Genomic DNA, 27,392 nt, shown 5'->3' on the forward strand with positions numbered 1-27,392 from the left:
CAGCAAACCACAAACATGAAAATGCAACCAATCTATGACAAAATCTGTCTGCAATTATTTTTCATTACCAATCATTATTGATGCTACTGATTAGCTGTTGCAGCCCTATGTACATTTATAAACAGCACAGACGCGTATGGATGAAAGCTGAGCACAGCCACTTAACAGCTACTCATTCGACAAAGACCTGGAAGCTGGGTGATTCATGGCTGCTGTCTGCATTGACGTCTCACATCACATGACGGAAATGCATCCAGAAGAAAAGCCGTCCACTTTACAGTTGAATCTCACCATTGTGACATTAGTAAGCCTAGTGCGGGCAATGTAGTACAGGCAGATGTGGATGCACAAGTCACTGTAGTCACAAGGAAAACTTGATCTTGAGCTCTTCCTGCAGGAGAGACTCAGCCTGGGTGTCTGCAATGCACCACATGCTGGCAGCTGTGCAAGAAGCTGCAGCTCCAGGATCCCCCAAGTGACAATGACCACTTATCTTGTCAAGCGTCTTTATTATGATGAAGGCAAAGGCTAGGAGCGGTTTCTTAAAGCCATTCCAAATCTACCTGTTCAGACTAACGCCAAGGATAAAAAAAGACCAATAGAATTTCACCAAGTCCCTAAGTACAGCACACTTGTGTGGTCAGGTCCTCTGCCTGACCCTCCCTGAGCAGACAGCACGTAATAATGACCAACAAGGACAAAGTTTTACTACAGGTTGCGTTATCAGCAGTCAGGATCCAAAATGAACAGTCAAATAGGGTAAACCAGGTTAGAACTTGAACAAACAAAACAAGACCCACATATCAGAAATATACACGCAAAAAAATCCAAGACAACAGGTCTGCAGGTCAGAAAGTCAAACAAAAGCTTAACAAGGAGATGCTGACCAGAATGAGGTCACATCTTTCAGATGAATGGAGGTGGGCTAGACTACGGAAAAAAAGACCCACCGAGCCTGCTGCATGAGAGTACTGAACTGCATATGACACAAGCCTGTCGAAAAGGTGACAGGTAATTTATAGAATAAGACTTTACAGGAATTGTTTGAAAGTACTACTTGTCATCACTTAACAGCAGTAAGGTTACAAACAAATGCTGGCTCACTCATAGGGTTTTCCACTTTCCTTGCCTGGTTATTCAACTGCTCACGTTGCTTTCTTGCAGGTCATACCATCAAAGCGCAAAGCTTCACCTTTCAGCCAGACTGGGAGGATATACTATTCAACAGGTATCCAGTGTTGACATGCAAATACCAATGTTAGACAGACAGACAGACAGACACACGCATGCGCACACACACACACACACACACACACACACACCACCACCACCACCACACAATACCATTACAAGGCTCTCAAGTTTCATGAAAAGTTTGGAGTGAGATTACATTAGGGCCGAAAAGTGTGTCTCACGGTCAATGCCTACCATATTCATTGGATCTTGCTAACTTCCTTCTTTTCTGCACTCAATATGTGTTGCTTATCCATGTAATAACGTGCTTGCAGCAGGATCACAGCAAGGGATATTTTATGATTGGCTGGTATGTAGCTAATAACTCTGTGTAACTCTGGACAGTTATGAAAACTCCACTCCTTATGCCTGTGCCTCGTCCATTAATTCTATATAACGGGACACCTTTGAGGGCGTTATTCCTTATTTCGTGTGAACTCACGGTGAATGCGTGAGACTTTAGAGCCCTGTCATTACGTGACAGAACTGTACACTTGTGTGGTCAGGTCCTCTGCCTGACCCTCCTTAAGCAGACACCAGCCACCGATTTTAACACGGTTAGTTAAGACCACAGGTCTATGTATTTTGACCATTCCAGAAAATCTGTTTTCCCTGATTGTAAATGTCTTCATTAAAAAAGTTACTTTCTGATGCATCACATGCTCGTTTTCCCAGGTCTCTGCAAGAACGCGTACGCGTCCGTGTTCGCTGACAACAGGAGTTTCGGCAGGTGCCCAGCCAGCCTGACCAGCAAGGTAAGGACGAGGATTGCTGAATTACTACGTACCAGACACGGTTTTAAATAACGCCTTTTAAATTCTTTTTTAAATGATTCAGGCTCAGTACATCGACGCAACATCTTAGTCTAGATGTTAAATTCACACTACCGTGTGGCACTTTAAGAATTTTAAGCTTTCCGGTTTAATAAAACCGAGTAGGACTGACCACTCAGATATTGCCATTAAAAGTGATGGGGATGCCGACAATGTTTTTCCAGCTACTTCAAGCAGTTTATTAAGACACTCAGTTTCTAATAAGCACGTAATAGGGCGGTATCGGTTCCCGAGCCGAGCCGAGCCGTGCCGACTAGAGCCGAACGGAGTGCCATAGCCGATTGGAGACTTGCAAGTGAAAACCATCGGCTTTTTATAATGTTCTAATGTGTCGCTACCACGGACATAATTCTACGGTAAGTACATGGACAAACATTTTACTGCTGATGAAAAAGCATCAATACAGAATAATTTATCGTAAGTATTAGAAATGAAAACCATTATTAGTGTTATTTCCAACGATGTTTAAAGTTGTTTTAGTTGTAGCACGCTAACGACCTATATTTTTTTATTTCGAATCCCCCCACTGTTTTAATGGTATTACCCCAATGTTAGCAGTTCGGATGTACCATGTAATTGATTTGATTTGATTGATCGGTAAAGAGATAAATGATACAGTTTTACTAATAATGACTAATACTACTAATTTGATACTACTAATAATGATATCAATACAGACAGTATGTGTCCAGCGTGGCGTGCAATCTTAACCAGTCTGAGTATTACACATATCTTTCAACGAGCGCAGTTGCTAGGGGCAGACTGTTGTTTTGGAGCCGCGGCGACCCCTATCGTCCCGACACCGCATTACACATCAGCTGTTGAACTGGGTACCATTTGATACACTGGATGGAGGCGTTGTAACATTATGCGCCACCGCGATGGACTACCTCCGTCAATTAAAGTCGGAATTCGGGATTATGAGACAACTGTTAAAAAGAGGCTAGTTTGTCTATTTCTATCTAATTACATATATAATCCACAAGTGGGACTAGAGCGTGGTCCTTTTAAATCATATGGCGTCTGGATGCAGCCGAGAAGCTGCATCGAGGTTTCTAACGGAGCGGGGAGGGAGCGTGAAAAACGAGGATTCGCATGAACATTTTCAGCCAGGTCTGTCGATTGATCCTCCAGACACGGCGCTGATCAACGAGCTATTTCAGATGAACCTGGACAACGCGGCCCTCGTAAATCAGGACGATGGGACCAATTCCGCATGCTCGGGAAAGGGAGACGCTCATTCTATGTGTTCCGGACCGAAAACTGTCGGCGAATACGAAGGCAATGAGATCGCTGATCGGGACCTCCTTGACATAGGCCGGGACAGTGATCGTGCCCGTGTGTCTGCGATGCATCACCTGGAGCACGGTGGCCCATCGCCAAGGGACGACTCTGCTTTAAATGAGAATCTTCGCTCTAACCGCAGTTTTCCGAAATGTGCAGAAAAGACCGCAAGCGATGCCGCAGAACAGGAAATATCAGCTGTCCCAGGTTGCGGAACCGACATAGGGAAAGGGGAGGGAGCTGGTTCTCACGCTTCTTTACTGGAAGCCTCCAGCGCGGCTCGGGATGGTGATGGTGCCCGCACAAGTTCTTTACTTTGTGTCACTCTCGCCAAGGAGTTGCCGGACATGGGGAATAAAAGCTCAAAGAAACCCCCCAGCATTAAAAGGAAAAGTTCGGATAGTCGTGATTCCAGCGGGATCTCAATTCCTCAGATCGCCAGGGTCGCGCCGTCTTCTTTACCGCAGAAAACCGGCGTGACGGTTTTCGACTTACCCGAAAATCAAAGAGAAGATCAAAGCGCTATGAGAGTCTCTAATAAAACGACCTACCGGCATCATCTTGGCAATGAACTGCAGCGTGGCAAAAGTGCGCAGGGAGCTGACTTAAGACTGTCCGCAGAAACGAAACCAGGCGCGGAGGACGGTGAGCCTCGCTTGGCCAAGGGAGCGCCGCTGCGGATCAGTAAACTGCGACGGTCAAAGCGATCGCGGCGCGGTTCTCTGTCCAGTGGCCTCTCCACAGACTGCACCGATGAAGGGCAGTCTGACTCACGCAGCTTAAGCGGGAATGACAACAACACGCCGCGGAGCAGCCGCAAGAACTTTGTCCAGCTTATGATAAACAGCTCCCCGCAGGTTCGACGGAGCCTGGCGCTCAGGAACACTCCCCACCTTGGGGCCAGAGACGCGGTGCGGGACGACGGTGACCCTGCTGACGATGAGAGCGGCTCGGTGGCCCTGGACCCCTTGGAGCACCAGTGGATGATGTGTGCGTCCGATGGAGAGTGGGAGAGCCTCCACCAGCTACTTTCACAGGACCCTAACCTCGTGAACAAGAAGGACTTTGTAACCGGGTTCACTTGCCTCCACTGGGCAGCCAAGCTGGGAAGGCAAGAACTACTATCTCAACTGGTGAACTTCGGCAAACAGAATGCCATCTCAGTGAACATCAATGCCCGCTCTAGCGCTGGGTACACCCCTTTACACCTAGCCACTATACACAACCACCCAGAGGTGGTCAAATTTCTTGTGGGGGCGTGTGAGGCCAACGTGGAGGCCAGGGACTATAATGGCAGGATGGCGTGGCAGTACCTCTCACGCACCACATCCAAGAACATGTATGATATTCTGGGGGGAATGCCAGGCTTCTGGTCTGAGAGTGGAGAGGGCGGAGCCAGTCGCAGGACCGCGTCAAAAGTTCTTCCCTATAACCTGGTGACTTTTGGGCCATTCAGTTGCCTGGATGAGCAAGTGTGCGATGGTGATGCTTCAGAGAAGCCCAAATTAGTAAGCAGGAAGCCTTCTTTGAAATCGAGGTTGCCTAAGATCCGGGTCAGATCCAGGATAGTCCACAGCACTTCATTCAGAGACCCGGAGGAAGTGAGAGCATCTGCCCGGAGCATTGTGAGGTCAAGACCCAAATCAAACATCTTTGGGTGAAGCTTCAATGTCACAGACTTTCCATAAAAAAACAGATAAGGATATACAAGGAGACCTGACCACCTCTCAAACATAAAGGGGAAAAAAGTACTGTGAATATACTGTATAGATGCAATTTTTTAATTAGTGCCAAGATAGACAAATTTGTCATTTTTATATGAATGTTTGTTTTTTCTAAACGTAGAGCCAAGTTCTTGCATTGGGAGAAGATTATCCAAGGTTGTAATGCAATAATTACAACAGCTGTGAAATTTGTACTCAAAGTAACTTAATAGTGAAGCTATTTCAGGAGTTAAGCATTGTTAAGCCTTTTTTCTACTGCTTTCTGTAATGTCCTGGTCTGTCCCTTTTCGAGGCAATACATTAATACATGTAACTTGTAGTTACAGTGCCAATTACATGGTTAACCTGCTAAGCTAGGTGTTACTAGCTTTTTAGAGACAGCTGTGACCTTCAGCACTCTGGTTTGGCATCTTGTCCCATTTAGGATAGCTAGTGACCAGTACGAACTGTGTACTTTGATAAAATGATGCTGTCATGGCGTTTGTTTGTCACACCAGGCATACATATCCTATTAACAGGACTCCTGGGTCTTTTCGCATTAAGTCTTTTTTGATGGTTTGCTTAGTAATGCTTCATACAATACTACTTTACTGGTTCATACGTACTTTACTGGTTTTGTGGTTAGTGTTGCTGACAGTGTGGTCAGTGTAGTTTTGAGGCCGTGGATTGACACCTTATAGAGAAAATCCCTGAGGAATGTGCTTTCCTTTATTCTCTCTGTAAAATGACTAGCTCTGATGGATAAAAGTATACCTTTCTGACACACAGGTATTGTCAGTTGTTGGAGAAAACAAGCATTCTTCATATGAATTTAGTTATTAACAAGCTAATGATTACAGCAAAATCAAACCCCTCATTTATAGGGTACCTGTGTAACTGCACTGCAGCCTTAACTCTTAAATGATTGTAGTACTGAACAACAAATAGCTTTTTGGGCCGTAAGCAGTTTATGTACATACCTGTGCTAAAAGTATGTGCTACTGCCACACCTGAGTGCAACTGGAACAAGATGCATGCAGCAGGAATTCTTGGCATGGACAGGGCTGCACAGTGCATTTAAAAACACAGAGTGATCTGTCAGCAGTGTGCTTCAAATATCTGTCATATTTTGAAAAGCAGCAGATCCCATGATGCCAGTCTGACGTGCCCCCTAACATGCCAGGCAGACGGACTGATGGAAACAGGTTAAGGCTTACAGCTGTCTAAAGATGCAAGATCCTTGGGTGGAAGATGGGCAGACAGGGAGCGAGGTACCATCCGTACCAGCATACACTATCACACATTCCGGGGTGGGGGGTTGTACTGATGTTGAGTGTGTCCTTAACCTGATCTCCCGTGCCTTGTGGTAACTGCGCAGTCTCATGCAGTGAAGCATTCCCTTATTCCATAAACTGAATGTTTAGCAGAAGGGCGTTTGTGGCTGGTTTACAAGATGATCCACAAAAATACAAAGTGCATTAGAGCAATGTCCTACTCTGCGAGACGGTTTTCCCTGTTACACACTTGCGTCATATTCGGTTGTGATGATGCTTGTCTCTCCAGTCATTGCATATTTCAAAAAGCTCAATAATTTGAGTAATTGTGTTTCATGTTGTCTGCTTTAGGTAATACTAGTGACTGTAAATAAGTCTTGGGCTACATTACTGTATATGCAGAGGTTTTTATGTTTTTATATAACTGGTCACTTTCATGGGTTAATACTTATTTCTTATAAGTTGGTCAAAGTGTTTTCTTTGTGTCTGTTCTGAGTTCTGTTGCACTACATGTGTGGGTTTTGGAGAATTTTCTGCTAAACCATAAGCAGTGTCCAAATGATTATGTCTTAACCATCAGCAGGAAGTTGCACTTGCTTGTAAATGGCAGAGTGCCATTTGATTACATTAATTGGAGAATGTGCTTTGTGTTAAATGTATCGTTTTGTGTACCAGTTGCAGTCTACTGCCCTTAGATTGACTGGCGTTTTTCTTACCTTTTTGTTAAGGTTATGGGAATACTGTATATCTAACCCTACTGGAGCATTTTGGTTGTCCTGTTTCAGGTTTTGATTACATGAATGACTGTTAATTAAAATACAGTTGCTTTGTCAGCATGACATGCTAGCCATGTTCGGCTTGATTCATTTCATGTATGTGTGAATAATGGTTTCCATGGTGACGCAGCAGTACTTTTACAGTCTCGTATTATCAGGTACCTTCGAGTCAGCTTCTGGAGACCATACTGATGGGATTCCTGTAGAACACCCTGTCTTCTTTTACAGCTCACCTGCCTGAGTTATGGTGAGAACACACCCAAAGGGACACATGAATCTCACACACCGATCCGGCTGCCTCGCGACTGACGCTCGCTAGGCGGGGAGAGCCTGCCTGCATCGTCTTCCAAGGACCCATAACTGTTTTATTAGCCGGGTTCAAAGTAGATGCAGATTCAGTTCTCTAATCTTGAAGATCTGTGAGCATTTGTTGCAGTAATCAGGCTTGAAGGTAAACTGCTGTTCTGGGTATTCTATCTCTTACTGTCATGTTTCAAAGGCTTATATCAGCCCATAACTGGCCATTTCATCCCCTTTGAACATGGTGTCCCAATGGTATTCAAACCTGAGCTAACACTAACTACGGCAGTTGAGTTCTGTTTGTACTCATGATGAATGATGGCCATTTGAATAGATTTCTTTATATTTTACACCTCAAATTAATTAGGGAAAACCCTGTATCTGACTGACCTATTAATACTCATTAAATCGCAAGCTGGTTTCCATCATCGCTTGGAGTGTCACAAACTGAATGCAGATTAAGCTTATACAGTTTCACTGTTATTCATACAAACGTGCCGGCAGCGATTTCCTGCAAAGATCTACACATCCAGATTATTTCACGGCACGGAAATAAACCTGCCTTACAGGATTTGTCGCAACGAAACGGATGCAACGTTTTAGCGTCCGGCTTTAAAACTTGATTTAGACCACCAGAAAATTCTGTGATGAGGGAGAGAGAAAACTGTTGGGTGGCTGGGGTTTCCCATTGGCTGGACGCCAAGATGGAGAATAAACAAGTGGGTGCGGGGGGGCAGTGGTGCAGGCACACTGTCAATGTGGCATTCAGTGAAAAGAAGCCTCACTTTTCACTGCATGGCACGGTAGAGCTGGCCTCTGCTGTATGTTACAGTGCATCATCCACCATGACATCATTTTGGTGGAATAATGAAATATGGGGTGGTGTAGAGCTCAGCAGTTCAGGAATCTTTTCCTGTGGCTACAAGGCTGTTGGGGCCTTAATCCTAACATCTACAGAGGAAATGGATACTTGCTGTCTTCTGGCTTTTCTCATTTGTACATCGCTTTGGACAAATGCATTTGCTAAATAAATGCAAATAAGTTCTGTCTAACTAAATTCTTTCCATTTTATTTATCTATAATCCCACCCAGGGTGTGCCTTGCCTTACGGCCTGTGTTTATTGGGATGAGCTGTGTTGGATAGAAGGTTATGGATGATTAATTTCTAGATGACATTCCATAGTTATTTATTTCCTGGAGTGCATCATTCTGTTTGCTTGGCTCATATTTTGTACCCTGAAACCTGGCATAATTTTGCATTGAACATGAAATGGGAATACAGTGGGTGCAGGAGCTTGATGTCGGTACATATTCAAAGCGTGGCTTAAGGCAAACATTCAAACGGCGCCACACAGGGCCCCTTGAAATAGCGGACTGATTAAGATAAGTGCCAAATGCTTAATGAGCAAAAGACACAAGCTGGAGGTTTTCTTACTCCCTGGGGATGACTAATGTCAGCACACATTACGTCCAGAGAGGTCTAAAAACAAATCTAAAGATGAGGTTGTGGGAGTTTACAGCAAATAAAAAATACACTGTAAAAACTACACCATACTCTATAATTCAGAAGCCTAGTAAAGTATATAATAATTTTTATCAAATAAGAAATCTAGAATAATCACAATAAAACTGGAGTCTTTGATACCTGTTGCTTTGTGAAATTGCTTGCTGGTAACCAAAACAGAGGCTAAAGATTACAATAGAGATCTTAGTTTCAACATGCCTCAGCCTTCAGACTAGGTAGACTAGGTACAGCTTTCAGTGCGTGTTTTGACTTGTTGTTACTTCTATATCTTCAACCTGGTGCATGTCAAAGACAACAGCCAGTCGACTTCATGTGAAACAGCGCAAGGTAGGAGTGGCATGAGTTTGTGGAAAGAATGTGGGATAAATTACTTCCTTCTTGGCTTTTCACAAGAGAACTACAGGAGCTATGAGCCGAAACACCATACCCCACCCAGTGTTTCCTAAAACAGCCTGGTTCATGATGTCACATTGACTGGAACTTACGGCACAACAGAAAAAATGGGCTGATCAGTCATATCCTTCAGGCCAGGCCTAGGGTGCTTATATGCACAGGCTTACCCAGTCTGAGGCCCAGGGGCCTCTACTAAAGAGGGGCCTCAACCAACCTTGTTTATCCATCCATCCATTCATCTTCTGTACTCACTTGCCCTATTCAGGGTCCAGAGCCTATTCTGGAAGCTATGGGTGAAAGGCAGGGAATTACACAGCACAGGGCACCATACATATTAAAAATACTTCAATACAAATTTTTAAATACAAATGTATTTGAAGCAGCATTGTCAAATGAGAATTAGTATTTTATTGTTGCCTCAGGGTTTGTTAAATACAGGACAGCTGTTTTGATAAGAAAGATCAAATGCACTTTCAGTGATATAAGTGACAATATATGTTGCTGAAAATACACGGCAATTAAGATCTGGTCACTGTCACTGCGTTTTTTCCTCTAGCCTATGTTATGATGTTGCCTAATAATTCTGCCTCTGGGTAGATTTGTTGTGATTGTGCAATAAAACTCTCCTAAGGGTCTGATTTGAAGCCGGCTTGTTGTATTCTAACTTTGTGTTAGAAAATAAGACATTTGACCACAGTTCTATTATTCGGTTGCTTTATTATTCAGTGTTGATACTACACCACCAGTTTCCAAATCCCAAAGACAGGACAGATTTTCTAAAGTTTCACAATATAATTTAACGTAAAGTCAAAATATCTAAATGTATTTCAAATGTACATCAATTTTAAAATACAGATGTATTTGTAGTAGCATTGTCAAGTGAGAATTTGTATTTTATATGAACATATGCAGTTATTTCAGAAAAAAAAATATTTATTTGAGCATAATTATTATTGTTGTTACCTTTTAATGTTTATCTTTTAGTATCATATTCTGTTTTTAGAATACAGCGGTACCTTGGAACACGAACCAGAATGCTGATCCGAGTTGCGATTTGTTCGAGGTAAATTAATTTAATCCGTTATAGACTCCCCAAAGTTTGCCTATTTAAACGTATCTAGCTACCTGCCTGATGATGAAAATCATTAACAATCAATATAAAACCAATACACGCATGAAAAGGCACGCACGCAAAAGCAATAAACATAAAATAAATGACAATCCCATACCACCTTCAGGTCTCGATATAATTTTCTTTTTAAGTTCTAAAGTTACTCTCACTACTTTCCTCTTTGGTTTGCAGCCATCACTGCAAACTTTCTTAGGGGGGCATGATTACTGTATCACTAAATGTACTGTAGATAAAGCTAAAAAAAAAGTTCACACGGAACACAGCTGTCGTACGTCGAACTCGGTCGAGAGGCACCGTGAGGCTGAGAGCCATTTATAGGCAACGGCATCCCAGTAGGTCCGTTTGCCTTTCTGTCAGCCATTCAGTGATGCGTCTTGATCTGAACAAGCTTTAGCGGGATTGATTTGTTGTGTTCCGAGTTTTTGTTCAAGTTGCGGTTAGATTTTTCTCGACCGATCCGTTCGAGGTCTGAACACGTCCCGACCCAAGCACGTTTTAAAAGGAACGGTCGAGTTCGAATATTTCGGTTGATGAACAAGTAAAAAAAAAAAATTCGTTCGATGTCCGAGTTGGTCGATTTAAGAATTCTAATGTTCTACTGTATTTCATGTGTACTTTTTAATGTTTAAATTTACTTTGTTTGCATTGTGTGCACTTTCTGTGTACCTTGTTCGTTTGGCAGTACAGACTTATGCATTTGTCGGTGCACTACATTCTTGCTGCGTTATGCGCCAAAATATCCCCCTGGGATCAATAAAGATAATCTAATCTTAATCAAAAGCTCAATCTGAGAAGAAAATGGAGAAGTGATGTACACGATTTCTCCCCAAGATGGCGCGAGAGTAACAGTAAAATAGCAGCACTTCTTGATGGCATATCGGTGGCATTTCTACGTCACCGGAAGATCGTTTTGGGGGGACTTCCCGTGTCCGTCCCTTTCGATAGCAGTGCAGAAACTCGGCTGCTAGCTAGCTATATATTTTTAGCCGATGCGCATCATTCAAAGTACACCATAATCGGACAGCTGAACAGAAAGGTTCGTGTTTATCGCGTGCGGCTAATTTGCAATGACACTGCAAGTGAGTCAATTAACCATGCAGATAAACTAGCTAGTTAGCTGATGGGACAGTCAGCTCGTGTCCTGTGTAGTAATTGGGCCGGACGGCTAGTCCATGGGTATTTCTTTCCTGGCAACATAAAGGTACCCGTCGGGCACATGTTCTGCGGTTTCGGGTTATAATAACAATAATGTAAAGTTACGTATATAAACACCACACTTTATTTCAAATGAAAAATGTTTATCGACAACAAAAGTTAATTTCTCGAATTAACTGACTCGACGCGAAGGACACTTTAGATGCGTGAAATATCGCGAGACGAAATTTTTCTGCGCTATATCGGGTATCTGTGTTTAATACAAATATGTTTCCAGTGGAAAGCATTTGCTTCGACAGCAGCAGTAAAGCTGTGTGTTTACGCGTTCATGGCACTCCGTTTTGACACTGACCTCAGGCTTGTTTTTACCCCCCCTAGATTGCACCTTCATGTTGTAGTCATGACAACCACCATCGTGCACGACACAACAGAGGCAGTAAAACTTTGCCCTCCGTATGGCCTTTACCTAAAACCTATTGCCAAAATGGTGGTCAGTGTGGCCCTCCCACAGCTGAAGCAGCCGGGGAAATCCATCTCCAACTGGGAGGTGATGGAACGCTTGAAAGCTATGGTGCATCCGGACCAGTTTTCAGCTCTGCGCATCTCCAAGAGCACCATGGAGTTCATCCGCTTTGAAGGCGAAGTGGAGAATAAGGGCATGGTTAAGACCTTCTTGTCCAAGCTTGACAGCAAGAGCATCAAATTGAGCGGCTTCACAGACATCCTGAAGATACGAGCTGCCGAGAACAAGGTGGACTTCCCCACCCGACACGACTGGGATGCCTTCTTCCGGGACGCCAAGGACATGAATGAGACACTACCCGGGGAGCGGCCGGACACCATCCACCTGGAAGGGATGCCATGCAAGTGGTTTGCCCAGAAGGATGCGGGAGCCGATAAACCCTCTGAGAGCAGTGTCCGTGCCGTGTTTGAAGGCTTTGGGAAGATACGTAACGTGGACATCCCCATGCTGGATCCCTACCGGGAGGAGATGTTGGACAAGAACTTCCACACCTTCACCTTTGGTGGGCACTTGAACTTTGAGGCTTACGTGCAGTACCAGGAGTATGCAGGATTTGTCAAAGCCATGGACTCCCTGAGGGGCATGAAGCTGATGTTTAAAGGGGAGGACGGCAAGGCTGTGGCATGTAACATCAAGGTCAGGCCCCATTTTCACCTTTTCCTCTAGTTTCTCTGTCACTACAAGGAAAGAATGGGTCAGCAGGTGAAGTTAGTGGCTTTCCAATAAATGTTTAATTGTACTCCTTGAAGGCTGTCAGAGATGATAGGGGGCAGTTGTGAAACACAGGAGGTACGTATGTGATTGCCTGTGTGTGTGTGTGTGTGTGTGTGTGTGTGTGTCTGGCCAGCAGGGGACAGCAGAGGATTTTTTTTTCAGGCCTGCGTGAATTTCTGCAACACCCCCTGTTTGATCCCTTGATTGAGCTGTGTGGGTATTCAGCAACTATTATCTGTCAATTTATTGTTGACTGCCCTCAAAAATAATGAAATCTGCACCCCCCCCCCGCCACACACACACACAGGTGACATTTGACACAACCAAACACCTGAGTGACTTGGCACTGAAGAAGAGACAGCTGGAGAGGCAGAAGCTGCAGGAGCTGGAGAAGCAGAGGGAGGAGCAGAAGCGAAGGGAGAGGCAGGAGGAAGAGAGACGCCGGGAGGAGGAACGGTATGTGAGAGGAGTGAAGGGTGTGTGAGGCAAAGTGGGGAGTGCATGCAGTCAATTGGCGTTCTCGCTGGTTACTGACGGGACCCCAATGTCTGCTCACAGGAAACAGAGGGAGCAGGAGGAGGAGGAGAAGGAGCGTAAGCGGGAGGAGAAACTGCGCAAGCGGGAGCAGAAGAAGAAGCGGGAGACTCAGAAGAAGGTAAAGAAGCAGCAGGTGGAGGAGCAGAAGAAGCTGCACCTGAAGATCGCCATGGAGGAGCGGAAACTCCTTCTGGCCCAGCGCAACCTAGAGTCCATCCGGCTCATCGCCGAGCTGCTGAGCAGGGCCAAGGTGAGAGCAGTGCATTCTGGGTGACAGCAAAGCATCAGCTTGGGAAGTCCACCCTTTTGCCTCTCATAACCTCTTATTCAGTACAGGCTCACGGTGAGCCCATCCCCTGAAGCACAGGGCACAGGGTAGGGAACACGCTGGGTGGGATGCTTTTGTTGCCAGGCCTGTAGCCTGACAGATACATTTTATGGTAGTTATTGAGGTACTCTGTCACCTTAGGAGTTCTTACTCCCCTGTGTTGGTCGCTTCCATCCCCCATGGCAGGCTCTGAAGCAGCAACAGCGGGAGAAGGAGGAGGCGGAGCTTGCCCGTAAGCAGAAGGCGGAGCTCGCAAGGCTGCAGCAGCTGGAAGAGAGGCGGCGCCTCCAGGAGGCCGAGTTGCGCCGCGTGGAGGAGGAGAAGGCCCGGGCCCTGGAGCTGCAGCGCAAGGAGAGGGAGCTGCGGGAGAAGCTGCTGGGAAACCTCCTGAAGAAGAGTGTCTGCTCTGAGAGGCAGCAGGAGGGGCCCGAGCTGCCCGCCCCGGGCACCGAACCCGCAGCTGGGCCGCAGCTCAACGGCCTCGCACATAGCGAAGGAGGCCAGAGCCCTGCTAGAGTTGCTGTGCCCAGAGAGGATGGGCTGTCTCAGGGAAACAGGCCACAACGGGAGTGTAGCCGGGAAGACGGCCACGAGCGCAGACGAGGGCGCAGCCATGAAAGGCAGCGCAGCCGAAGTAGACAGGAAAGCAGTCGCAAGGGCAGTCGTGGCAGGCGAGAACATAGCAGTGACAGCAGCCAGAGCGGACAGGAGCACAGTCGTGAAAGCAGCCGGAACAGACGTGACTACAGACGGGAGTATAGTCGCGAAAGTGGCCACAGACGGAGGGAATGCAGCCGGAGCAGATGGGAGCGTAGTCGCGAAAGTAGCCATAGACGGAGGGAACGCAGCCGGAGCAGACGTGAGCACAGCCGTGCAAGCAGCCATAGGCGGCGGGAACGCAGCCGGCACAGACGTGAGCGCAGTCGCGGACGGCGAGGGCGCAGTCACAGCAGATCGGGAAGTAGTTGTAGGCGAAGTGGGTCGTCCGGGTCCGACAGCAGTCTGGGTCACAGAAGGTCCAGCAGGGAGCGCAGGCATCGTGGGGGTCGCAGGGACAGTAGAGGGCGGAGCAGAGCAGACCACCACCGGCGTGGCAGCTAAGGGCACAGCGCTCCACCTGCCTGCCAGCCTGCCATCACCCAGGGTCCGCGCCCAGAAACTGTGAACTTCTCATTTCCAGTTTTCTCACCAGAAACGTTTAGCTGATGTTTTGGCTGCTGCCACAATGCAATAATAATTTCTGTTACATATCCGTTATGAAACCTTGAGGAGATTTTTTGCCATTTTGAAAAACAAGTTGCACTCTTTCGGCCCTGAGATTGACACTGTCCAGCTCACGGTGTCTTTATTCCTCTCAGAAGGACCAAAATGTCTCAATCATTTTCACCCAATACTCTGTACAGGCTGAATTTCTGTTTTGATTCTTTAGTTCTGTAGAACTATAGAGGAGTCAGTTTTATGGTGTTAGACATGCAGTAATCAATTAATAGACATGTATTCCGCGCTACTTTTGATTTTGAATGTCTTTTGCAAATGTCTAAAAGAGCCGAAGTTACCTCACCAAGTTAACTGAGGACAAAGCCTTAAAATTAAATGCATGTCTTGAGTTGTTTCCTGATGCGTTATGGTGGAAATTCCTCTTCCTCCCTCCAGTTCCATTGTTTCTTTAATTTTGGTAACTATAGGCAGAATAACATGGCTGTCAGTGTTTTAACACGCCATTAATAGTTTCTTTTTGTTTTTATTTTATCAGATGACCTCACCTTAATTTTAGTTACTGCAGTGATTGAATTTAATGCTCCTTTCTTGGATCCTGAAGTGCGGACCCATCAGAATCGTGATGCTGGATCTGTACTCCTGTTTCATTTATGTGATTTCACTGGTTTGAATGTGCACAGTGTATGATGTTTTTGTTTTGTTGAGATTAAAAAGATATTTAAAGGAGTCTGTGTAAAGCAACATTTGTTTAGAATTTCTGACAGAATCTGCTGGAACCAAGTGAAATAATTAAAACATTCAACGAGTTAATCCATCACATTGATCGAATGCCAATTAACATCCCTCCCAGAAAGTATTTCTTTTAAACATGTATTGATTCTCATATTTAAGACAGTGGCAAGAAAATGTATGGAATTACCTAGTTTCTTCAAGAGCTAGATTTTCTCTTTTGCAGCCATTCTGTAGTAAATTTACATTGATGTTTCGGTTCATTGTTTTGCCATTTTTTTAGACTGCAGTGGCCTCTTCCATGGTGCCCCGCCATGGACACCATGGTGTGGTGGACTCCTTAACAGAGATGTTAACCAGTTCCAGTGTTTCATTTCCAGTTTTTTACCATTGAACATCCTGTGTTTTGCCTTTGGAGTCATTTTAACTGAGTACTCACTTCTAAGGAGCATAGCCACACTAATAAATCATCTCCATTTATAGACAGTATTTCTAACTGTGTACTGATGAATATCTAATCTCTCTGAGTTTACCTTGTAACCCTTTCCAAGTTTGTGAAAACAGCAACGCTTGATCATAGATCTGAGATCTGTTTTGTTCTTCTGTTTGCTAACTACAGACTCCATTTGTCATTATTCCAGGACTTATACTTTTTCCAAACTACTGTAAATGTTTGAAAAATGTATTCCATATGTATAAGAACAATAAAATAATTTGTGTATAATTAGCTAAAACAGATAAAAGCTGGTTTTTCCTTGTAGTCCTGGTGGTTGGAGTCTGCAAGAGGATTTGCACGGCTAATCTGCTCAACTGCTGTTTTCACCAGTGTTGTGAGCAACTGATTTACAGTAAGTGGCAGTAGAAATCATAAACTTCAGCTATGAATACGCTGCTCTACACAGCTGCGTTGGCATTATCCAGGGCAAGCCCTCCTTGTCCAGAAGGATGTCCCAGTTTTCTCCTGTCACCTTTCTACCTTCACTCAGTCTTACTAGTTCTGACCCAGAGTCCGGATGTTTTCCGCATGGAACGGGATGCAAAAGGTGGAACACTTGTCTACACTAGAACACGGTGCATTGGTTCCACCCAGGTGTGATTGGGCAGGGGCACTGAAGTAGCAGGGGAAAACTTAGGACACCTTGAAGCCGAGCTGCTGATTCGCAAAACGAGCAACTCCCCTCACCCCACCAGCTAATCTACTAATCTGATTAAAGTCTCTCCTTTGCTGCTGTGCTTAGTAAAACACCACATTTCACTGTGGTACGCAGGACCATCCCATCGGGAAAGATGAGTTCTCTGGACGAAGCGGAATACCCCCAGAGGATACTAGACTACATGGAAGGCTTCCTCATTTCCAAGGTGACCCGACCCTGTGCCTGATCTCGCTAATGGCCGTAGAGAGATCTGATTGATTGCTGGTCCAGTGGCAGTTCTATTGTCTTTCTACATGGATAACAGGAAGATGGTGGTGTCTGTATAGGTCAGTCGCTGTTTGGAAAGAAGGGTTTTAGTTTTACCAGAAGCCGGGGCTGGGTAAGTGCTTAATGAATGAAGCACAGAGAGGTGGACACTATTTCTCAGCTGTGTCTGTCTCAGGTGGATGAAAACAGATTCCATCTGATACAACTTTAATTCGTTGTCCCTGCAGCAAAGTTTCTGGATCCTTATTGTTTTCATTATATGCATTTTTACTGAGTCTGCACAGATCATACAGAAGACAAGTCATGTACTGTATTATCTCGACTGCAATTCATATGATAAATAAGTGGGAACAAACTGAAACATGCGCATTGTTATTAAAAATTTGTGTGGTACCAGGGAAGGTGATACGTCATACGCTGGGGGGTGTAACTGCATGCTGTCATCCACACAGACGCTGTTCGCTTCCTGCGAGCTGGGCGTCTTTGACTTCCTCCTGGCCTCTCAGCGCCCCCTGTCGGCCGCAGAGGTTGCCGAGGGCCTGGGCACTAGTCGGGATGGCACGGAGCGTCTGCTTTCGGCCTGCGTGGGCCTGCAGCTCCTCACCGCCCACCGCAGCCATGCAGACGGTGTGCAACTGAAAAGACATTAGATGATTGGTCCCCAAAGGCGGGACTGGTGCTAAGTTTGTCTTAAGGCTATCAGCCCTCAGTGTGCTGCTCTGTCATCATAAAGTAGCTTAGCCTAGCCGGTGCTATGGTGATGTGATGGTGTGATTACCCCACATTGGTCCTTCTCAGTCTTGTACAGCAACACGGAGATGGCGAGGATGTACCTGACCAAGTGCAGCCCGCGATCCCTGTATCACTCCATACTGTACAGCTCCAGCACCCTCTACCTTTGCTGGAATTACCTGACTGATGCTGTCAGGTTAGTCACCTTCTCCCCTTTTCATTGGGGGATAAATCATGGCTCATGGTTTATATTTGCTAATATGGTAAGTGTGTTGACTTCACTGCACATCAGATGTGAATATACACAACACAATAACATAGATTTATAGAATACTACAGCTGTGAAAATGCAAAATGCTATAGATTAGTTGTGAACAAACACAATATTACAGATTAACTGTGAATATGCAGAATATTATGGGATTACAGATTAGCTGTGACCATGCAAAATATTACAAGGTTTCAGATTAGCTGAGAATGTGCAGAATATCACAACATTACAGATTAGCTGAGAATGTGCAGAATATCACAACATTACAGATTAGCTGTGAATAAGCAGAATATCACAACATTACAGATTAGCTGTGAATAAGCAGAATATCACAACATTACAGATTAGCTGTGAATATGCAGAATATCACAACATTACAGATTAGCTGTGAATATGCAGAATATCACAACATTACAGATTAGCTGTGAATAAGCAGAATATCACAACATTACAGATTTGCTGTGAATAAGCAGAATATCACAGGACTACAGATTTGCTGTGAATAACCTTTTGCTTAAAGCAGAGCTGAAATACACCACAATCCCCCTTAAAATTGATGCAGATTCTTGCCTGTTGTTGCTGAACATCAGAATGCCTCTCTGCTATTCCCAGGGAGGGCAGGAACCAGCATGAGAGAGCCTTTGGTGTCAGCTCTGGGGACCTTTTTGGGGCTGTTTACAGGTGAGATGCCCCCTTCTGCACCGCCAGAGCAGCATTAACATACCTCTTTGCCTCTTTTCCCTGGGGGGTATGGATCTGTCAGCTCCAGGCTCGACCCCCCCCTTCCTGCCAGTCGGTTGAGTGATCACGATGCACTTCTCTCCCCAGGTGGGATCCGTAAGCCATTCACGGTAACTACACAAGCTTCTTCTCCTGGGGGCCCATAGCACTCTGCTCCGGTGCCCCCCCTCCCCCCATTAGGTCTGAAGTTTGGTCCTCCAGTAAGGCTTGGGTTCTGAAAAATTGGCTTTAAACATCCCCTTCAGTGTGGGTCAGGGGTCCAAACCAGCCCCAAATCAGAAGCCCTGTACAACACACACAGATTTAAATACACTGACAAATATGATAAAAAAAAAACTTGTACATGAGTCATTTTTTAAACACTGTCTAGTATATGACAGATATACATGGGCAAACATGCGATATACTGTCTGTCTGTGGTTATTCCAAGCACTTTCAAATATTTTCAAATAAAGCAATGTCGTGCCATCCTGACAAAATGAGCAGCGATATGACACTGAAGAACACACTACAGATTGTTAGGAATTAAATTTACATATTAATCATCCTTAATGTTTACAGAGTGCAGCTCATTAACACAGTAAAATACACAACACCTGTGAAGAAAACTTTGAAAAGCACTAGAAATGTTAACAAAGTTAAATTGTTGTTCTCTGCTTAACATCCTTGCATAATTTAGAAAAGTGGCTGCTGACTGACAAGTAAATATTACTTCAAGGTTATTTTCTGTTTTTAATAATAACTGTTATTAGTTTAGAGAGGTGTCAGTGTTTATGCTGGTTATATGGCCACCTGAAGGTAAGAAAATGACCATGTGTCACTTCTACCCTGGTCCATGTGACTCATGGAAATTCCCCCTGTGGAGTTCCTGCCCCCCCCAGGCATCCCTGCCTCCCCGGGGATCCAGCGCTATGATCCTGAATGTGTCAGCACACTGAGCCCAGATCACTATGGCAGGCCTGCATTTCACTCTCCTAATGCGGGAGCCCCCTTATTTCCCCCTGTCACACCCAGGCAGCTCCAAATAGCTTCAGAGTGTTTGAAGTCTGCATGCGCACTGAGTTGGAATGTTTCTGGGTAATTATTGTTAAACGTGAACAGGGTTTGGGGCAACGTGGTGGCTCAGGAGGCAGCACTCTCACCTGCACAGCTCTGGCTTATATTTCCACTGCAGACTGCAGTCCTGTGAGCATGTGGAGCTTGCGTATGCTTTCCGCGTCTCCTCTGGTTACATTGTTGTTCTCCTAGTCCAGGAACATGCAGTCTATGAACTGGTGTACCTGACTATATGTGCACTGTAATGGACTGACATCCCATCCAGGATGCCCCCTGTCCGTGTTTCCTGGGCAAAGATTCTGGTTTACCATGATCCTGTACTTAATCAGCAGTGACAGATGATGGATGGATTAGCAGAGTCTGAATTTGACAAATCATCGGTATAGTAGTTCTGATGAAGAAAAGAATGAATTTGTAAATGTTGATGATGACCCTGGGTTTCAGGTCAGATGAAGAGATGCTCAGCTTCATGCAGCTGATGAACTCCATCTGGAATATCTGCGGTGAAGATGTAGTCATGGCCTTTGACCTATCGCCATTCAAGACCATATATGACCTTGGGGGTAAGTAGCTCAGGCTGTGATTTAAGTTTAAGCTGTCTTAGGACTACCAACCATTCACGGTAGAACAATGTCAGATACCTTGGGTGACCACAGTGGTCCCTTTGGTCTTTTGAGCAGCTCAGGTTGAAAGAACCATGTGATTGGCTGGCTAAGTCTGGGCAACGAGGCCCACATTAGAGGAGCGATCATCTGCCTGAGTGCTGCTGTCTGACAGGCCTGGCATGTCCTACTGAAAATGAGCAGGTCTAGGGAGTGGAAGAGAAAATTGGGCTGAAAATGGTCTGTCATAGTGCAAGCCTGACATGGCAGCTTGTGGGCGATGCTGGTTTTCTATTTGTTGCTGAAAAACAACTGAAAAAATATTGGGAATGGTCAAGGGTGTTTTAATGTTATGTAATTATTCGATTATTTTATTATAAAAAAAAAATGAAAGGATGATTTTACTTGTTATTGTGTATTTTTACCCCTGTGACCCTGTACTACAACCAAGGGCATACGTTTGGGTTGAGCACTAGGGGTGGGGGTGGGGGAGGTTTACAACCCCTCCATTCCCCCCATAATTTACACCCATGACTACATCCTATCTAATGAACATACTGAGTTAAGTGCTTCAGGGGGGCATAAGCTATTATTAGTGTCACAGACTGGGCTGACGATGCATGTCTGCAGCACCAGACGTCCCCAGAACCCTTGTGCTCCCTGCATGACCTTTGATGCCCCTCAGTGCCACACATATTCTCATGTCCTAAAGGGACCGATGACAGAGTAATTCTCCCATATCATGAAATAGGAATGGGTCATACATCTTTATTAATTCATCCTGAATCAATACACTCTTCGCACCTTAAACAGATCCCATCAAGAATGATCTCTCTAATCAATGACTCACTTAAGTGGAGAAGCCAAATTTAAAAATTCTCATTAAGTGCTGCTGGAAGTCAGAGAAAGACTCTCGAACCTCCGTGCATGACTATGACCCCCGGCATGCACATCAGCCAATCAGAGGGGGAAAACAATAATATCGTGTCCTCCTTCAAAAATCATTCATTTCAGCATTTAGCTGCCTTCAGTCAGTAAGGTTAATTGGACATAATGTATCTCCTGGCCTCATTTCAGTTGAGGGTAACATGCATACTGCCTTCGTGGGCAGTAATTAAAGAATTATATCTCATGGGGACCTCAAAAAGAGGGGCTACCTGCTTCATGGGGACCTGGGCACTTTGGGTGGACCCTGAGCCCCTCTACTGACCATCTGGGGTTATCTGGGAAGGCTTCCTGATTTCACATGGGTAGAATCCCTAATACGTAAGGAATTGAATGTATTATCACGCTACGAGAGCGCTTGTGGATTTGAGGTGTAAGAAGTGTGTGCCTCCACCAGATGGAGCTGTGTCATCACACTGAGCCTCTTGCAGACAGCAGCTTGCCCTGTCGAGCAAGACCCCTGCCTGCAAGACCTGATGGAGCTTTGTGGTCGGTGGCAGGTCTCGTCCCACTCCCCTTGCGTCATGGTATGGGGTGACAGACAGTCTGTCATTACTGTTCTATCTGGAGACAGAAAAGCTCATAATCTCGCCATAGTCTCAGCAGATCTAGGGTGCACTGTGGTGTGAGAATTGGCTTTAAAACACGCCTCTCACTGCAGCCTCGTGCCCCAGCCCTCCCCCCAGAGCCTTACTGTCACCCATCTTTACTAATTAGCAGACACTCCCTGTTCACTCCCTGTTCCTGCAAAGGCATCCTATTGAATGTTCTACCAGAGTCTGTCTCTCTCCAGCAGGTGGCATAGCCATTAAGGAATTAAACATTCTGTCATTGTGCCCTTGAGCAAGGTTGAGCAAGTTTCATTATAAAGGGGACAGTGGGTTGTCAGGGTTGACAACAGCCATGAGATCCAAGACGATGGCTGAGGCCCCTTTCTAGGCAGTGGCTGACAGGCTGGGACTGAGAAAATCGGGGCCGATGGGGACTGTCAGCAGGCAGCTGAGCTCCCCCTGTGAAACTATTTGTCAGGGCTTCCCCTGACAAGTCCGAGCAGTGGGGTCAGCCTGAGTTTGGCTGCTGCATAGGGCTGCTTCAGCGGGCAGCATCATTGCTTCCTTGGTTGGAGGTTCGATTCCTCTCTACATCCTGTGTGTGTGGGGTTTGCGTGTTACCCCTTTGCTGTGCAGGGTTATTACGGCTACTCTGTGTTCCGATTGCCATTGTTAGCTGGTGCTTCGCTACTGTCCCAAGGTCCAATCGAAGGTTCTAAATTGGGCCCACACGAAGGAGAGCCCATTACTTATATAATAACTAGTTCTGTACTATGGATCATGTGACTCGGTCTGCTTGTTGATCTCCAGTGCTGGTGGGGACCCCCTCGTGTTCAGTCCCCCATGCCTCTGCCCGTCCAGGTTGCAGTGGAGCCCTGGCACGGCGATGTCTGACAGCTTACCCTGGCTGCTGCGTCACCATCTTTGACCTACCCAAGGTGGTCCGAATGTCCCGGGAACATTTCATATCCCAGGAGGACGAAGGGATCTCGTTTTTCGAAGGTACCTGCTTTCCCACCCACCCCCTGCCCCCCCCCAGTGACTGACGCTGACATAGATTTATGAGTTTTCATGGGCCCTGGAGGTTTCCTGGGTGGGGAGGATGCGTCAGGCCATCACTGTAACCGCAGGCTGACGGCTGCACACAGTCTGTTTATCAGAGTCATAACATGTGGCATTTTCACTTTCTGCGTGCATCGGCCTCGCTTAATATGGTTTGAAGGCACAAAGCATCAACATAATTCATACCCACCCCCCCCCACCCGGCTTCTGGAAGGTGACAGGGAAAGGGCCCTCCGTCGCTGTCATCGGATGTCACTACAGACACCAAGCGGCCCTTTGCCTGCCACATGCCGATTACGCTGCTCACATAAATGCCGTGAAAGTGTCCTTTGTGAACAAGCACAAGCACTGCAGCAGAAAGGAAGGAGATACAGGGGATGTTTAGTGTGTGGCTTACATCTGTTGCTCTGAGTGTGTTCCTGTGAAAAAGCGGAATCCGAAACGATGCTGGCCAGTGTTAATAATATACTGCTTTTGGAATGGAGCCATATTTTATATTTTTGTGGGGGGGTGTCATGCTGATTTAATAGCCTTCATGAGGGTGAGTATGGTTCCAAGGAACTACGTAGAACAAAAATTACAAATTTGTTGCCATTAAGGCTGAGAATTTGTTTTAAATTGCATTTATCTTTGCTTAAATGTTTAAATTATTGTGTTTCAATTATTTTATTGGTGTCTGGTAGTTTAATTACCGATCCGTCTCCCATAATCACTAATCCAGTGCAGGGTCACACTGAACCTGGAGCCCATTACAGGAAACACTGGGAATAAACCATCCAACCTGAGATCATGAAAACTCACACAACCACAAGGGGGCATGCAAACTCCCCACAGAGCCAGGGGGTGGGATCTCAACCTCTAACACTACTAGGGGTAGAAGACCATCCACATATTTAATCTACAGTGATCTACACTGCCCTACAAAGACAAAACACAGTAACTACGCTGACACTGTAAGGGAGAAAAATTACTGCTTACCTGTATGTATGTATTTACTGGAATTTTCACACAGTTGTCTTCAAAACCTAGCATAACTGAACTAGGATATTCTGGGCTAAAAACGGAGATAAAAGTGACTCGGTTTTGGTCATAAATCAGTTTTGATAGTACAGTTGTACAGTTTGCTGTGTTGGTTTTGAGAATGTTGCACACAGCCCTGACCACATCAGCCAAGTGGTGCCCTGTACCTAGCCTGGTCCCTGTCTGTGTAGGGGACTTCTTCCGAGACCCGCTCCCGGAGGCTGACCTGTACATCCTAGCCCGGATCTTGCATGACTGGACGGACTCACGGAGCCTGGAGCTGCTGACTAAGGTCTACCAGCGCTGCAAAACTGGTATTCCCCCGTCATCCCCATCAAAATTTGGCTCAGAGGCCGTGATTCCCGCCCCATGTCAGCTGGATGCCCTGAGGCCAGTGTGTGACCCCTGCAACACAGCCTTGGGCCCTGAACTGATACATATTTTGCCACAAGCAACATCCCCCCCTCCCCACCCCCCGCTCCCACAAACCATTTCTGATAGATAACAGATGTATAAAATCAATAAGTAAGCTCTCTCAGAGGGGCAGGGCTGAAAGCTGATTGGCCCTCCAGAGTGCCCCCTCCCAAATATGAGCTAAATTCAAGATATCATTGATTAATGATAAAGTTGGCCCCTCTGTATGAATTATGGCCTCTCTTATGCCTCATAACCTTGAAAAATCCTAGAATTGCCCCTGCTCTCGAATGAGCCGATTCTGGACCTACTCTTTGATTGTAAGCGGTAAGTAAGTCTGGTCATGGAGACCCATTTGTATCTGCCTGGCCTCCATTTTTGAATGAATGGTGAGATCTTCAGGGTCCCTCCAGTAAGGCTGCAGTGTGGCTGTTAATCACTCTCATCCTTACTGATGAAACTTCTCCCTCAGTCCTGAGCACTTGCCCTGCTTCTACAGCGCGTTAATGGCCTCGACCGCCTCGCCCTGTTTACAGAAAAGGAGGCAGCTCCCTAAGTTGCCCCAGAGCAGCTCCTTTAAAAAGATGTGTATTAAATAAGCATGAGCTCCAACCACCCTGGTGTAAACTGCACCCAGAGGCAGACCGTGACCATGTAAACAAAGAGCGCTGACATTGCTCTGACCTTGCAGCCTCAGCTGCAGAGCTGTGGTCTTCTACGTGGCAGAACCACTCAGGTGGATCATCGCTTCTCTTCTGCGCAGGATATGTGTCCTGCCTCCATTTTCCCAAATTACAGTGGCGTGATATTCTGGGGTTTGGTGTTTCTCTGGTTCCGTTGTAAATGATGAATCATGTGCCGCCACACATTTAAATTGGACATGAGGGTCATTAATCAGAGCCTCAGAGTTGGCAGCGCAGACAAACAAGACAAACTTGGTGGGTCTTTCCCGGTTCTGTTTGCACAGGCTGCTGTCTCTGCTCAGTCCTAGCTGGTCTGCACAGACTCCTTGTTTTTCCCTTCATTGTACTGAGTATGTGTAGACCAGATAAGTCAATCAGCTCTGCACCGTGCATCAGCTTTCCTGTTAGGTCTGTCAACACATGCAAAAAGTAACCCTGTCCCTTTCCAGAAGAAGTAAGACAGTTACCCATCTTTGAGCGAAAGCAGGGGTCTGACAGTGCCTGGAGCAACTGGGGGTTAAGGGCCCAATGATGACATCACTTTGTTGACTCCGGGATTTGAACCTTTTGATCACTGACATAGCATTTTAACCCACTAAGCCACACATGCCCTCCCACGAGTCCCAGCCAGATGTCTAAATTAATAAGCATGACATTTCTTGACAGAGATCACTGGTGTTTCAGCCTCACAGAAGTCACCACTGTTGTAACTGGAATAGCACTGGGCCAGTCTGTCTTAGTGAAGGTGATCAAACCCCCCCAATAAGTTTCAGTGGGCTGGTCGCAGCCCCCGCCAATGAGTGTGCTGGGGAGAGCTGTCAGATGCACAGTGCTGATTTATTTATTTTTTCTTGGGAAGCATCAGGCTCACTCAGCCTTATCATTGAAGGCGGGGACCTTGCAGCTGGAGCCACGCTCCCCCCACTCTGCATCTGCCTCTGGGTCGCTGTGTTGTGTGGCACTTAGATTAGCCCTGCACATTCAGACCCTTACCATTGTCACAAGACAGCGGTGTTACTGTCCACAATTTATTTTAAAGGACCACTGTGATTTACAAGATTTATTAAATTATGATTAAAATGTTTCATACTTTTATGATCTGGCAGCAGGTGTAGAGCCAACATGATAACCTGCAGTAAACAGTAAAATGTCAAAACTTTCAGAAGAAAAAGATTATAGACCACAATGTGTGTCATGAATCCATTTACAACGCTGGATCACACTGACCCTTGAGGGCTTCCATTTTACCAAAAATCCTTAATTATGTCAATAGATCCGCTAACAGGCTCAATTCACCCAGGTGACCACATCAGTCATGCAGAGCTAATGATTTCTGAGAACCGTGGGTAATCTCCAAGGTGCCCGACCTCCCAAGATGGCTGACAGACCCCTGCTTTTCACTCGCCGCTGTGTTCTGTGGCCAGGTGGGGGCGTGTTGCTGGTGGAAGCGCTCCTGCATGAGGACAATAGCGGCCCGCTAACTGCCCAGCTGTACTCCCTCAACATGCTGGTGCAGACGGAGGGCAGGGAGAGGAAGACTTCGGAGTACGCAGCACTCCTCACCGCTGCGGGCTTTGCCCACATCCAGGTCCGGAGGACTGGCAAGATCTACGATGCCATCCTGGCCACAAAGTGACTCCCAGCTCAAAACCTTAAATTGTGATAAGCTGCTTTGGTCTTTTAAAATGGCTTCTCTACATGTAGGGCCCTTTGTAAGACTGTGTAGGGTGATACTCATTAAACGCCTTGTGCTGTGTTTGACTTGACTGTTCTTAGCTCTAGGCAGGTACAGCAATGCTGTGACCAGTCTTCTTCTTCCTGAAATAAAGGTCAAGCAGATCACTGTATGTATGTTTCGGCCACTGGAGAGACAGGGTAGTGCTGGGGCCCTATTATCCACTGGCGGAAAGTGCAACACAAAATGCTTCTGCCAGTTTCGTACCAGCGCATCACTCATTTTCCTGTCATACGCGCACATCGTTAAAATAGCAAGTGATTTCGCGCCCGCTTTCCGTGACCTTCTGTTTTCCCTGTCTTCTAACATCATTATACTACTTTTGGCACTGCGCAGATGATCTGGTGATGCCAGAAAATGAGGACACACTCGTTGCTACCTCATCCCACGCCTGCTTCACCTCAAAAGGCTTCGGTGCAACAGTGGTGCTCCTGTTCAGTGATACGCTCATGCTTTTTCAGCTCCATTTTCTCGGGTGAAAAGCGATCTGGCTTGCCAGGCA

General features: G+C 45.9%; 3 protein-coding genes and 1 long non-coding RNA gene across 7 annotated transcripts; all 4 read left to right on the top strand.

Moving 5' to 3' along the window:
• Positions 1-1,699: 1,699 nt before the first annotated feature.
• Positions 1,700-7,173, top strand: LOC140592316 (uncharacterized). Its single transcript, XR_011992684.1, has 3 exons — positions 1,700-1,790; positions 1,909-1,988; positions 6,194-7,173. It is a non-coding gene; the product is annotated as an uncharacterized lncRNA (long non-coding RNA).
• LOC111846850 (uncharacterized) lies at positions 2,668-7,173 on the top strand. Its single transcript, XM_023817504.2, has one exon. The coding sequence runs from the start codon at positions 3,083-3,085 to the stop codon at positions 5,009-5,011; it is 1,929 nt and encodes a 642-aa protein (XP_023673272.2). The 5' UTR covers positions 2,668-3,082; the 3' UTR covers positions 5,012-7,173.
• Positions 7,174-10,698: 3,525 nt separating this feature from the next.
• On the top strand, positions 10,699-15,654 carry akap17a (A kinase (PRKA) anchor protein 17A). 4 transcript variants are annotated; one of them, XM_023817502.2, is made up of 5 exons: positions 10,699-10,789; positions 11,987-12,767; positions 13,153-13,301; positions 13,404-13,632; positions 13,897-15,654. In XM_023817502.2, the coding sequence occupies exons 2-5, from the start codon at positions 12,009-12,011 to the stop codon at positions 14,809-14,811; spliced, it is 2,052 nt and encodes a 683-aa protein (XP_023673270.2). In that variant the 5' UTR covers positions 10,699-10,789; positions 11,987-12,008; the 3' UTR covers positions 14,812-15,654. The 4 variants fall into 4 exon arrangements, with proteins under 4 accessions (XP_023673270.2, XP_023673269.2, XP_023673267.2 ...); XM_023817501.2 differs by lacking the exon at positions 10,699-10,789 and adding an exon at positions 10,805-11,532; XM_023817499.2 differs by lacking the exon at positions 10,699-10,789 and adding an exon at positions 10,806-11,489.
• Positions 15,655-15,803: 149 nt separating this feature from the next.
• Positions 15,804-26,936, top strand: asmt (acetylserotonin O-methyltransferase). The gene is made up of 10 exons (XM_072715643.1): positions 15,804-16,505; positions 16,926-17,016; positions 17,531-17,705; positions 17,746-17,754; positions 17,877-18,006; positions 18,694-18,762; positions 20,323-20,441; positions 22,838-22,978; positions 24,250-24,372; positions 26,580-26,936. The coding sequence occupies exons 2-10, from the start codon at positions 16,945-16,947 to the stop codon at positions 26,789-26,791; spliced, it is 1,050 nt and encodes a 349-aa protein (XP_072571744.1). The 5' UTR covers positions 15,804-16,505; positions 16,926-16,944; the 3' UTR covers positions 26,792-26,936.
• Positions 26,937-27,392: the final 456 nt, after the last annotated feature.

The sequence above is a fragment of the Paramormyrops kingsleyae genome, chromosome 1 (assembly GCF_048594095.1).
Source record: "Paramormyrops kingsleyae isolate MSU_618 chromosome 1, PKINGS_0.4, whole genome shotgun sequence".
Classification (NCBI taxonomy): Eukaryota; Metazoa; Chordata; class Actinopteri; order Osteoglossiformes; family Mormyridae; genus Paramormyrops; species Paramormyrops kingsleyae.